The sequence below is a fragment of the Chelonus insularis genome, unplaced genomic scaffold (assembly GCF_013357705.1).
Source record: "Chelonus insularis isolate UGA/USDA-ARS -01 unplaced genomic scaffold, ASM1335770v1 contig_88_pilon, whole genome shotgun sequence".
Taxonomy (NCBI): domain Eukaryota; kingdom Metazoa; phylum Arthropoda; class Insecta; order Hymenoptera; family Braconidae; genus Chelonus; species Chelonus insularis.
In genome coordinates this window covers 714,227-727,022 of record NW_023276776.1, presented here as the reverse complement: position 1 = coordinate 727,022, position 12,796 = coordinate 714,227, and the positions used below count along the sequence as shown (strand labels likewise).

General features: G+C 27.9%; 4 protein-coding genes across 5 annotated transcripts; 2 read left to right on the top strand and 2 right to left on the bottom strand.

Annotated features, from left to right (window-relative positions):
* Window positions 1-25: 25 nt before the first annotated feature.
* Window positions 26-2,118, bottom strand: TRAM (translocating chain-associated membrane protein 1). Its single transcript, XM_035091475.1, has 5 exons — window positions 1,838-2,118; window positions 1,282-1,464; window positions 874-1,202; window positions 687-796; window positions 26-605 (listed from the first exon to the last, which is right to left on the bottom strand). Exons 1-5 carry the CDS (start codon window positions 1,967-1,969, stop codon window positions 211-213), a joined length of 1,149 nt encoding a protein of 382 aa, XP_034947366.1. The 5' UTR covers window positions 1,970-2,118; the 3' UTR covers window positions 26-210.
* Window positions 2,119-5,549: 3,431 nt separating this feature from the next.
* Window positions 5,550-7,220, top strand: LOC118071720 (G patch domain-containing protein 4). The gene is made up of 2 exons (XM_035091056.1): window positions 5,550-5,729; window positions 5,818-7,220. The coding sequence occupies exons 1-2, from the start codon at window positions 5,651-5,653 to the stop codon at window positions 6,993-6,995; spliced, it is 1,257 nt and encodes a 418-aa protein (XP_034946947.1). The 5' UTR covers window positions 5,550-5,650; the 3' UTR covers window positions 6,996-7,220.
* On the bottom strand, window positions 7,174-9,564 carry LOC118071721 (beta-1,3-galactosyltransferase 1-like). 2 transcript variants are annotated; one of them, XM_035091058.1, is made up of 5 exons: window positions 9,271-9,560; window positions 8,835-8,884; window positions 8,509-8,752; window positions 7,721-8,264; window positions 7,174-7,647 (listed from the first exon to the last, which is right to left on the bottom strand). In XM_035091058.1, exons 3-5 carry the CDS (start codon window positions 8,750-8,752, stop codon window positions 7,227-7,229), a joined length of 1,209 nt encoding a protein of 402 aa, XP_034946949.1. In that variant the 5' UTR covers window positions 8,835-8,884; window positions 9,271-9,560; the 3' UTR covers window positions 7,174-7,226. The 2 variants fall into 2 exon arrangements, with proteins under 2 accessions (XP_034946949.1, XP_034946950.1); XM_035091059.1 differs by having other exon boundaries at window positions 8,566-8,752; window positions 8,835-9,564.
* Window positions 9,565-9,604: 40 nt separating this feature from the next.
* Atg101 (autophagy-related protein 101) lies at window positions 9,605-11,494 on the top strand. The gene is made up of 2 exons (XM_035091060.1): window positions 9,605-10,055; window positions 10,485-11,494. The coding sequence occupies exon 2, from the start codon at window positions 10,494-10,496 to the stop codon at window positions 11,148-11,150; it is 657 nt and encodes a 218-aa protein (XP_034946951.1). The 5' UTR covers window positions 9,605-10,055; window positions 10,485-10,493; the 3' UTR covers window positions 11,151-11,494.
* The last annotated feature ends 1,302 nt before the right edge of the window (window positions 11,495-12,796 follow it).

The following is a 12,796-nucleotide window of genomic DNA, read 5'->3' as shown; positions in this document are numbered from 1 at the left end:
TATAAATTTATTTTCATAAAAAATAATGTTATAAATATGTACGTAAATAAAAAAAATTTGCCATAATATTATTAATAAATTTTTGTGTAAATTTACATTAATATATTTTCTCTCATTCTTTTGGCCTTTATCATTCTATTTTCAAAAGCAAATAAATTTATCTATAAATATATAAAATACGGGTTTACGTGATAATAGAAAATCTCAAAATTATTTTGTCTTAATAGCTGATCGTGATCTTAAATTTTTTTTCGTCGCTTGATCAACTTCTGGAAGGTCATCGTCTTCAGAGGTCATTGATTTTTTATTTTCTTTTTTCTTTAATTTTTGTTGTTTAGATTTAGCTTTCACCGCTGTAACAGAACTCGTACTACTGTCTTTAGTTCGTAGAGACTGCCGTTTCATAAAGTCATAAAGTAAATATGCTTGGAATAATAAAACTAATCCAAAAGCCGAGAATCGTACGACTGGAGCGTTGAAGTTTCCAATAGAGTAATCTAATAATGATTGCACTTTGCTTAATCCATAAATATAAAACGTAGCAGCACCAATCACAGTCAAAACTCTAACTAGTACGTAGATGAAATTGGCAATTAAGAAAGCCACTAAAAATATTAAAAATAATTTCATTTATTATCGTATTTAATATTTATATTTATTCATAAAAAATATTAATTATTACTTACCTCGTGTAATATGTTCTTTACGATAAACAATGTGCATTAACCGTGCACCATGTTGGAAAAGATCTCCAATATAATGGCACACTAATAGCATCACAGTTATATGTTGGAAGCTAAAAGAATACATTTCTAGATTAATATCCTATAATTAAAAATATTAATGAAAGAAATGATTAAAAAAATACTGTACTTGAAGAAGTATGCAGTAAGAGTGAAAAACAATCCAACAGTAGCTTGGAAAACTTTAGCACCAATTTCTTCTTTCTTAATTTTTTGGAAGTAAAGTTCAGGATAACAATGAAGCCAGTAGGCAAGTTGGATGATGAAAAATAACTTCATAGAAAATGACATAAATAATGGATAAGATTCCCACAGTGAGTGTACTCCTAATACCAAATTATCTCTTATAATAATATCAATCCCCCAAATAGCTGATAAGGTAAAAAATACTGCTAATTGGCTCGACTCGTTGAATTTTGATAACTTGACTTTACTCAAGTGTAATCTCTTCGAAATTTTCTGAAATATTTTAATAATTAATTAACTATTATTTATACAGTATTTAACAGAAAATGTAGTTCATTTTTATTAAACTTACGTCTAGAATATACTCTTGAATGACTGCATGCATAACAATTACGATCAAAAAATAGAAAAACACAGCACAATAATCCTTCCAACCGGTAGCAAATTGCCAGTGAACATCTGTTTCTTGTTGTTGATCTATCGCAGAAATATTATGTTGAAGAGCAATAAAAATATATGCCCATGGAGAAGTCACCTACGATCAGTAGGAAATATTATTAATAGAGAGACTTTAGATGATAAAAAATCAGTAAATGTGTAACATATGGTGAAAGTGGAGCTTGACAGTACATTAGAATATTCGAAAAGTTTATACAAATTTATTACGATTTTATGTATCTACATTATTTATGTTGATCATTAATGATATTACAATGACAAAGTGTTGTAAATAAAAAATTTTTAAGCCTAAAAATTTATTTCTTTTCAATCTAACTGTTAAACTTCTGAAAAAAATGTTTAACCTTAAGAAACATTAAATATTTATTTATATTTATTTTAGCTTGAGGTTTAATTGGTTTAAATATGTCATTAATTATGCTGCATATGTTAAGAAAAGTCATTTATACCTGAATCATAAGTCCAATAACGAAAACCATAGCTATACAAGATACAATATCAGCATGGTTTTGTATAATAAAATCATGACTAAAAATTGGCGGATTTTTGTTTGAACTTTTTCGTCCCTTTACGGTAACCATTTTTATTTGATAAAAAGTTCACCCACTATTATTTCAAGCACTTATTAAGAATAAAAATTTAAACATTCGACGATTAGTAAGGCGACAGTTTGGATTGGAGCAACTCGCGTTTTGTCGTGTTGTAAGTGTACCGTTGTAGTGGTAATTAAATGATGTGTGACAGGTTATATGGTGACGTTAGGAAAAACATTAAGTTGATTGAACATAGAGAGGAAAATCGTAAAATTCTGTAGAAAAAAAGTGTCTAGTACGTGGATCAACTGTGTGGAGCGCTTTATTGCCATTAAAGATACTTTGCACGCATGCGTAGTGCGGTGAAAGGCCGAAGCTTAATTTCAATTAAAATTGAATAAGTAACAGGAGAATTGTTTAAATAATAATAATTTACAGGGATTTTATCAAGCCAAAATTAGCTTTGAATTATGATCCGAGCATAGTTTATACTCAAATTCGATCAAGTTCTGGTTGTTTCCCTGTTTTGAAAGTCGAGAAATCGATTTTCGGAATTTCTGATCTGATACCCCATTTCTTGGCATCAAAACTTAAAAAAAAGCAAATACTTGTTTTTATGCTTGGATCATAAAATCATGGATGTCATTGGGAAGATCTTGATGAGACGATTCCAAAACACTGGTTGTTGACTGTGTTTGGTCAGAAAAATCGCAAGATATTCGTGAAGAACTGTAATACATAAAAATATGCATAACTCCTATGCTAATGATGCTACGGGGTTGATCGAGGGCTCATATGAAAGATCTGGACCTAAGTAAAAAATTCGATCCCCCCTATAGGATATCCCCGTCAAAAATGCCGTATCTCGCATAGTTTCCGAGTTATGAGCGTTTAAAGGTTTTCTTATGTTTCGATGCAGCATAACTTTGTTTTCTGCTTATAACTCACGAACCATTGGACATACATAGACTATAAGCATATCAATGGATTCGTGAGATCAAGAGCTTTCTAATGCACCAGTCAAAATTATGATTTGAGCATAATTTATGCTGAAAATCGAGCCATTTCCGGTTTGATAGAATTTTCGGATTTCTGACTTAATATTACATTACTCAACATCGTGACGAAGCCTCAGAAATGGTAGGAATATCATTTTCTAACCCGTCATTTTTTTTGCCGGAAATGAAGTCAGAAATCCAATATTAATTTACTAACTCTTAAAATTCTATCAAACCGGAAATGGCTCGATTTTCAGCATAAATTATGCTCAAATCATAATTCTGACTAGTGCATTAGAAAGCTCTTGATCTCACGAATCCATTGACATGCTCATAGTCTATGTATGTCTAATGGTTCGTGAGTTATAAGCAGAAAACAAAGTTATGCTGCATCGAAACATAAGAAAACCTTTAAACGCTCATAACTCGGAAACTATGCGAGATACGGCATTTTTGACGGGGATATCCTATAGGGGGGGTCGAATTTTTTACTTAGGTCCAGATCTTTCATATGAGCCCTCGATCAACCCCGTAGCATCATTAGCATAGGAGTTATGCATATTTTTATGTATTACAGTTCTTCACGAATATCTTGCGATTTTTCTGACCAAACACAGTCAACAACCAGTGTTTTGGAATCGTCTCATCAAGATCTTCCCAATGACATCCATGATTTTATGATCCAAGCATAAAAACAAGTATTTGCTTTTTTTTTAGGTCAAATAACAAAATTCTCCAATCTTGATGATCGGGGGCCCATTTTCTTCGTTGTACTACTTGGAAATTGAGAATCCGGTCACCACCTCCGAAAATTAGTTTTACAACCCTTAAAAACGAGCAAGACTTTGAGCCTCTATAACTCCGAAACGGTTTGTCTAAAAAAGCTTTTTAGGGACGTTTTGGAAACCTCAGAATCTAAGCTAAAGATATATATCCATAAAAATCGTTTAAAAAATTTCTTTCACCCTTAAAATCGCAGAAATACATGGAAAGTCACACTTTTCAATAGAGTTTGCAAAGTATTTCGGTGATTTTAAGGGTGAAAGAAATGTTGTAAACGTTTTTTATAGATATGTATTTGTAGCTCAGATTCTGAAGTTTCAAAGTAGCTCCTCATAATTAGTATTAGCCCATTTGTACGAGAGTTATAGCCGTCCAAAGTCAAAGGGGTGGTTTTTTTATACCCTTACTCTGACTTTTGACCTCCGTAACTCTTCGTAAAATCGTCTTATCATCATTTTCGGGCAGTATTTTGAAACTTCAGAATCTGAGCTACAAATACATATCTATAAAAAACGTTTACAACATTTCTTTCACCCTTAAAAGAACCGAAATACTTTGCAAACTCTATTGAAAAGTGTGACTTTCCATGTATTTCTGCGATTTTAAGGGTGAAAGAAATTTTCTAAACGTTTTTTATGGATATATATCTTTAGCTTAGATTCTGAGGTTTCTAAAACGTCCCTTAAAAGCTTTTTTAGACAAACCGTTTCGGAGTTATAGAGGCTCAAAGCCTTTCCAAGTAGTACAACGAAGAAAATGGGCCCCCGATCATCAAGATTGGAGAATTTTGTTGTTTGACCTCAAAAAAAAGCAAATACTTGTTTTTATGCTTGGATCATAAAATCATGAATGTCATTAGGAAGATCTTGATGAGACGATTCCAAAACACTAGCTGTTGACTGTGTTTGGTCAGAAAAATCGCAAGATATTTGTGAAGAACTGTAATACATAAAAATATGCATAACTCCTATGCTAATGATGCTACGGGGTTGATCGAGGGCTCATATGAAAGATCGGGACCTAAGTAAAAAATTCGATCCCCCCTATAGGATATCCCCGTCAAAAATGCCGTATCTCGCATAGTTTCCGAGTTATGAGCGTTTAAAGGTTTTCTTATGTTTCGATGCAGCATAACTTTGTTTTCTGCTTATAACTCACGAACCATTGGACCTACATAGACTATGAGCATGTCAATGGATTCGTGAGAGCAAGGGCTTTCTAATGCACCAGTCAAAATTATGATTCGAGCATAATTTATGCTAAAAATCGAGCCATTACCGGTTTGATAGAATTTTAAGAGTTAGGAAATTAATTTTCAGTATTCTATTTTCGGAATTCTATATGTCCTGAATAAGTGATAATCAGAATTTGTATCTCATATACACTGCATTATAAAATAAGCTTCAATTTGAGACTAAGTTTTTCAAATAAAACCATGAACTTGCGGAGAAATTAGAAACATACGTTCCAATGTATTTAGATAGGGGGAATCAAAATGGCTCCATGACTTGAACCCTGCCTTAACGACTGTTGGTCTCTCTGTTTTATAACATTTGATAATTTATAACAAGATAAAAATATTTATTTACTTTTATTTACAGATCTTGAAGTTTTTTTTTTAAATATAATAATTTGATAAATTTATTTATACAAAAAAAATTTACATTCACATTATGTAATTAAAAAATGTAATTATTTTCAACAATATATATATTTTATTTAATGTAAGTTTTTTACTTAGACATATTATTTTCATAAATGTTAATTATTTTTATAAATCAATTATTTTTAATTTTTTTTAACATTCAAATGTATAAGAAATATACAAATTAGTTAAGATGATCATGCGCACATGATATTTAGTCTGGTTCAAGTATCTTTACACAAAGGAGTACACGTGTTTATCACAATTGTATATATTATTTGTTATTAGTTAATTTATAAATATATGTGTAATGATAATAATGATATCTTAAAAATGGATGACTTTGGTAGAAATCAATTACTCAAATATGGTTGGTCTGAAGGTAAAAACAATATATTTTATTAAAATGTTTTGTTATAGGTTACATTAGAATTTGAAACTAAACAATACATATTTTAATTTGTCTTTAGGAAAAGGATTAGGAAAAAATGAAAATGGAATGATAGAAGCTATAAGACCAAAGCTAAAATTTGATACAACTGGAATTGGCCATAAAGAATCAAATGATTATGAATGGTGGAAAATTGTTTTCGACAAAGCTGCTAGCAATGTAGATATTGCCTCTGATTCACGTGATATTTCATTTAAAACAAATAATAAAAACGTGGAAATACGTACAAGTAAATTATCTACCAATATTTCCAAAGATAAATTAGTTTATGGCAATTTTATAAATACATGTAAATTAGAAGAAGGTAAAATAATTAAAAATAAAGTTAGTGAAACAATTATTTCTCAAACAAGTAGTTTAAAACTGAATGAGAATCTATTAATACCCGATGATGAAGAATTATTTAAAGCATGTGGAGGCAGAACAGCACATAAAGGTGCAAGACATGGAATTAAACAAAGTGGAAAATTAGCAAGAATAGAAAAACAAGAACAAGAACTTATTGAAAAAATTGATTCTTTGGAGATTCTAGATAATTCTTGGATTAAAGTTAAAAAAAAGAAAAAGAAAAAAAATCGAGAAAAAGAGTTTAATGAGGATGAAGTTGATAATACAACAATTACAAATATCCCAAGTAGATTGTCTGATTCACCAGAAGTATTCACTAATGAATTAACGAGTCCGATTAGAACTCTATCAAAAAAAACAAAAAAAAAATTGAAACGTCGTTTAGAAAATTTAACAAATGATTTAGACAGAGTGCTGGATTTAATTGAAGTTTCACCTGGTTCGGAAAAAGGTGAAAAACGTAAACGTAAATCTAAAAATAAAGATAGTGACAGTGATGTAGATATGATGGATAAAAAACAAAAAAAGAAAAGAAGTTTTTCAGATAGCGATATTAATAGCTGTAATAAAACAAATCATTCATTGGTAGAAGTTGATAATTCAATGTTTGATGATAGCAAACCAGTGGTAAAATCTAAAAATAAAAAATCTAAAAAAAAAGACATTCTATCCTCTACTGTTTTAAATAAAAAAATAGAAAAGAAAAAGAAACAAAAAGCGAAAAAAAAAGATGGACAAAAGATCAATTTCCTTGCTAAAAGTCTTAATGAACTTGCCTTAGAGAACAATGTCGAAGTTGTTGAAAAAGATGATGTAATGAAAAAGACTAATAAGAAAAAAACAAAATAAAAATTGATAATCATTATATAATCATGAAAATTTTTTAAATGATTCTCAACTTTGTTATACTCAACCTTTTTTTATATGGAATTGGAAAATATTTACAATCTTGTCAATCAATAAATAAATAAATATTCATAATACTATTTCGATGATTTTGTTAATGAATCTAAAAAATATATTTATGTAGTGATAAATAATTTCAAAAAATTTATTTACAATAATATGAAAACAGTCAATTCAAATACATTTATTATTATTACGTTTCTTCGAAAAAGTAAAACTTATATGTTTTCTATACCTTTTTAAAATCTTAAATAAATTATCATTAGAAGTAGAAGCACATGGAGTATTGGAGTTTGATAATTTATCCCAAATGGCATACATAGTAGAAGAGTTTACTTTGTGCGCTGTAATTGTATTTTTAAGTACACAGGAATCTAATTTACGAGGTATATAACTAAAACCTGGATGATTGGCAGGGCGTAACTTAGCCTTCCTTGCACACAATCCGGTAATAAAAACATCCTCTAAATGTAACAGAGGTATTTGAAGAGCTGCTTCATATAATTTAAATGCTACATCCGAACTCATTACATATCCCGTTCCAGAAAGGTAATTTGGATATGTCTTTTCGTAAAACATGTATTTTGGAGAATACCTAAAATCAATTGTTTTATTAATTATCATTTTAATTGATAAAATTCATTCAATAAATCCAATAAATACTATACCATTTATTTTTAGGATTTGTTATTGGTGGAGCATTACATATGAGTGAACCTATAAGCGTTCCTTCACTCTTTGACCTAGACATTAACTCTTTTACTAAAGTAGGAATATTTATATACATATCATCATCAGTTTTCATGACATATGTCGTTTTTGGACAGACTTTAGTGACCCATTTAAGCATCATGACGGATTTTAACGTTAAATTATTATAAGTATCCAAAAATTTTTCTTGAATAATATCTTCATATTCATAATTTTCATCCAATATCATCGTATTTAATGTATCATTATTACTCTCCCCAAGTAAAAATACTACTTTAATCGTAATATTCATCGATTGGTAATTTGAACTTGGCTCATTAGCCCAGGTGTTTCTAATCGCCATCCTAGCTTTCTGATTAGCTACAGCGGAACAAACAACAATTAAAAGATATGGCGGTGAAGTACATACTTCGTCTGGACTTAAAATAGAGGTATTTTCGTCTGGAGAAATATATATATTTAAATCTCTGGAAGTATTTACAGACCATCCTGATAATTGTACTGAAAAAAAAAAACAATATATTATATTGAATAAAATTATTATAATAATAGGTACATTAAATAATGGAAAAATCAATAGACATTTAATACATTCAACAGTTAATGAGCTTGAACACGGTATTTTATATCAAATATCTTTTTAACCATCACAGTTAATATTGATTGTACAACTAGGAGTGTTTTATGTGGACATAAATTTTTTTAAAAGTTAATTGGATCAATTGGAATTGGCTATTCTGCATACCTACTGAAGTTAGGAAGTGGGAATCTGTCAAAACTCCGGCAGAGGATGGTGTCTCACCTATTCCAAAAAGTGGATCTTGAGTTGAATGAAATGCAGGAAAATAAAAAAGACCTAAAATTGCAAGGACAATGCATCCTAAGCCTAATCGGCGAATAAATGACGTTCGTCTTTTATTGTTGCTATTTAAATTGACATTGTTTCCAAGGTATGGTAGTTCCATTGGCACCAAGCGTACTCGTTCCATCTAAATTGATCATTTTATATTAATTATTTTATCTACAAAAAAGGTCATTATTATTCTTAAAATTTTATAAATTAATATTTACCTTCTATATGAAAAATATAATTTAAATTTGGATAAATTGATTCCCAACATCTATTTAAATTTTTTGATACATAAAAATTTCGTTTAGAAGAGAACATTCGACAGAAATGATATTCCAAACTGTATTGAATGATGATAAATATAACAAAATTTTTCAGGTAGATAATAATGAGTATAAGTTATTTGTATTTTTTTATCTCTTTTTTAATTTAATGAATAAATATTGTTAGTAAAAATTCTTGTGTGTATCATTATTAATGACATTACACAGCACGTTTAATTTATATTCCTCCTATCTCAGTATACAATCAATTTAAAAGTTAATTTATCACTTCAAGAATTCTAAACCGATTAGTACTTCCATGTATATGTGCAATTGAACCAATAATACTTATTGAAGTCTATTGCTTTGTATTTTTATTTTATACTTTACTCACGTGTTTTTGATAGTGATAAACTGATAAATCTCATTTACCGATATTAACATATTGTACATAATAATCCATTTTGACAATTTGTTCATGCAATTTTTACACATTTTTAGAAACATTTAGTAACAATAAATTCTTCATTATTATCTAAGTAAATTAATATAATACTAATATTAAAAACAAATCGTCTCTAGTAACTTATTGATTTTTAATAAACAATAATAATTTGTTGTTAAAATGTTAAACGAACAATGCCGAATGGAAAAAAATACTTGAAAAATTTTTTTATTTTCACGCCATCTGTTCAATATTATTGGACGATATTATAGTAATTATATATCACACTATCGCAATCTACATACAATACACGAGAAATATCCAAAATGGCGCGTGTTATGTATGCACAGCTGTTGTTTACCGACAAATGCATGTCAAAGAAGTGTTATTGTGAGGATTGGAGCATAGTTTTAAGTTACTTAACACTGTAAATTATTTTATTTAAGACTTATGAACGATGATTGTCCCTTCTTATCATAATGGATAATCAATGGATTATAAAACAAGTGAAAATTTGTGAAAATTAACGTATTCGATAAGTTTCCAAGCCACTAAATAAGATAAATTCATGGGGAAAGTTATTAAAAGCAGGTCAACAATGATAAAAGTTAAAAACTGATCTGAGTTTCTTTTCAAGAGATTCAGAAAAATAACTTGGAATATGGTATTCGATTACGTGCTTACAATAAGGTTATTTCATTAGAAAAAAAAAGTGTCATTGATGCTATAATAAGGTAAGATAGCAATAATTTATTTATTTAATATTAATAATAATATATGATTTATTGACAAATATTATATAATCATAAAAAGTTTCAAATAATAATAAAAATTAATTTATTATTAAAATTATTTTTATATGAATATAAAATAAATATTTTGGTTATGATTATTGTTTTTGAAAAATCTATAAAACAATAGCATCAATTTATAATTAATAATAATTAGACGAATGACTATTTACAGTAGAGTTTAAAATTCAATGATATACAATGACGTAAAATAGACGTAGACGAGATATTTTAAAGTTAAATGTGAGGAAATTATTTAAAGAGATATGCAATGAATAAGCAAAGTCAATGTGTTACCAATTGATATATTTATATATTTACTCAAAAGTATCTTTGATGTATAATTAAGTAAATATTTGTGATTTGTTATAGGAGTGAAAAATGAATGCAAGAACACAGCTGTTTGAGTTGAGTATGGAAGGACGTCAAGTTGATGAAGCTGTGGCAAGTATCTTTCATAGTGTCTTATTCCATAGAAGTCTTGGTAAATTTAAATACAAACAAGAAGGAAGTTATTCGGTTGGAACAGTTGGTTACCAAGATGTTGATTGTGATTTTATTGATTTTACATATGTATGTTGTTCATCAGTACATTTAGATCGAACCTTAAAAAAAGAAATTTCAGATTTTTCTGAAGCTTTAAGATCAACAGATAGTCCTGGTTCTGGACAAATTTCATTGGAATTTTTCCAAAAGAAAAAAAATCGATGGCCTTTTCAACCAGAGTGTATACCTTGGGAAGTTTGGACTGTTAGATTGGAGCTCATAAAACTTGCTACTGAACATGAAAGACAAATATGTCGTGAGAAAGTTGGTGATTTGTTAACAGATAAGATATTATATATAACTGAAGTGATGAATCGACATGATTACTTGCCTAAAATGCCCAATCAAGCTGAATTAGATCTTATTTTCGATACTTCGTATCCAGATATTCAGCCATATTTATTCAAGTTGTCTTTTACAACTTCTGGTCCACCATCTACTACGATGGGTAATACTATGAAAAAATTGATTAAAGAAACATTGGCCATTTAATTAGTTATATTAGCCATTTTTTAAATCAATTAAATAATTATTGTAATACATGGACATTTGTGCTAAAAATATTCGGCACATGTAAGCAAAAATCAAATGCACTTTTTACTTCATGTTAATGTTGATTAGTCAACTACGCATGATTGTCAGTAAAACGCAGCTATTTATACTGCTAACATGTATATCTATCAACTGATTAGTACAAATAATTATATTTTGCTTTCTTGTACTTTATTTAATGTTTTTAAATATATTATAATATTTAGATTTCACTATATGAATATTGAACTTATTAGATATATTTAGTTGTTTAATTACTGTGTTATTAATTCTCATTCATATGTATCGAGATGTTATATTATTTAGATAACTTGAAAAAATTTTTTATTCTTAATTTATACGATTAAAATTAATTCGATTTTTAATTGTTTTATCGATTGAAAATTTTACTAAATGTCAGTAAAGAATTCTAATTCGATAATAAATGTAAGTTAGTTTAATATAAAAAAACAAGATTAATACGAAAGATTTATAAATGTAAATAAATTTAAAATTAATATATCTATATTAGAGTAAAATACGTATCAATGAAAACATATTTATGTATTAATATAAGAATGATAAGAAAGATAATTATAATAGTGTAATTATTAGAGTAATTAAATATTAAAACGTTTCAGTAAATTATTAATGATAGACAAGAGTGAGTGTTAAATAATTATTAGTGTAGATCTATGATAAATGTTCTTACTTTATCAATGAATAAGTCGAACAATAGAATGATTCGAAATTTTATTTTAAACACTTTAAATAATGGTCGAATCAATAAATAATGCATATTCATTTTCTTTAATGTATTGAATCATGTAAATACATTAAATTTTAATGAAAACCAATTTCGCATGCAATATGAAATAATATGTTTGATAATAAATATTTAATTGATAAAATGGATAAATAATCGTCAAATATAAATCGAAACTATCTTTTTCACTGTTTTAGAAGATAAGGTTTCACATTTAATTGTAAAAATAATTGTAATTATATGTATTTAAAATTATAACTCATTTTATTTTATTAGATTTAAAAATTGAATGAAAATAATATAAATATTTTATTGTTTAAAGATTAAATCAAAGCATAAATGAATAATATTGAATAAAAATGACTTGATAAATTAATTAAGATGTTATTTTTTTAGCAATACGTTTTTTTTTTAACATATTTCATTTAAATAAATTTTGTTTTACGTGGTCTTGAATAAGGTCTTAGTGATAAATTTTATCAGCCAGTAAATTCCCACGTTGCAATCTTTTTACGTTGAAACTACCACTTAAATTTAATTAAACCATTGACTTTTCATATTTTTTAAGTTCTATTATATATTAGATATTCTTATTTTTTTATTTGTATTACATATTTTAATTTTTGTATGAATTATATTACTTTTAATTGTTTTTTTAAATTAAAATTTCTACTTAGCACGATAAAAAAAAGCATGCGTTAATCAGTTGTAGCTGTGATCACTATAAAAAAAGGCATCTCTTTTTACGCTTGCGCTACACTTTGCGAGCCCACGAGATTCGACGTTTAGAAATTTTATGAAGTCAGTCGTTGGCCAAAATCTGTCCTATTTACATCTCATG

What these genes read in the sequence shown, in the direction of transcription:
- TRAM (XM_035091475.1), bottom strand. Translation starts at nt 1,969, where the DNA reads ATGGTTACCGTAAAGGGACGAAAAAGTTCAAACAAAAATCCGCCAATT. An exon ending in TTATTGGACTTATGATTCAG is followed by an intron (nt 1,465 to 1,837) that starts GTATAAATGACT and finishes TACTGATCGTAG; the next exon opens with GTGACTTCTCCATGGGCATA. An exon ending in TTCAAGAGTATATTCTAGAC is followed by an intron (nt 1,203 to 1,281) that starts GTAAGTTTAATA and finishes AAAATATTTCAG; the next exon opens with AAAATTTCGAAGAGATTACA.
- LOC118071720 (XM_035091056.1), top strand. Translation starts at nt 5,651, where the DNA reads ATGTGTAATGATAATAATGATATCTTAAAAATGGATGACTTTGGTAGA. An exon ending in CAAATATGGTTGGTCTGAAG is followed by an intron (nt 5,730 to 5,817) that starts GTAAAAACAATA and finishes ATTTGTCTTTAG; the next exon opens with GAAAAGGATTAGGAAAAAAT.
- LOC118071721 (XM_035091058.1), bottom strand. Translation starts at nt 8,752, where the DNA reads ATGGAACGAGTACGCTTGGTGCCAATGGAACTACCATACCTTGGAAAC. An exon ending in CCACTTCCTAACTTCAGTAG is followed by an intron (nt 8,265 to 8,508) that starts GTATGCAGAATA and finishes TTTTTTTTTCAG; the next exon opens with TACAATTATCAGGATGGTCT. An exon ending in ACAAATCCTAAAAATAAATG is followed by an intron (nt 7,648 to 7,720) that starts GTATAGTATTTA and finishes AATTGATTTTAG; the next exon opens with GTATTCTCCAAAATACATGT.
- Atg101 (XM_035091060.1), top strand. Translation starts at nt 10,494, where the DNA reads ATGAATGCAAGAACACAGCTGTTTGAGTTGAGTATGGAAGGACGTCAA.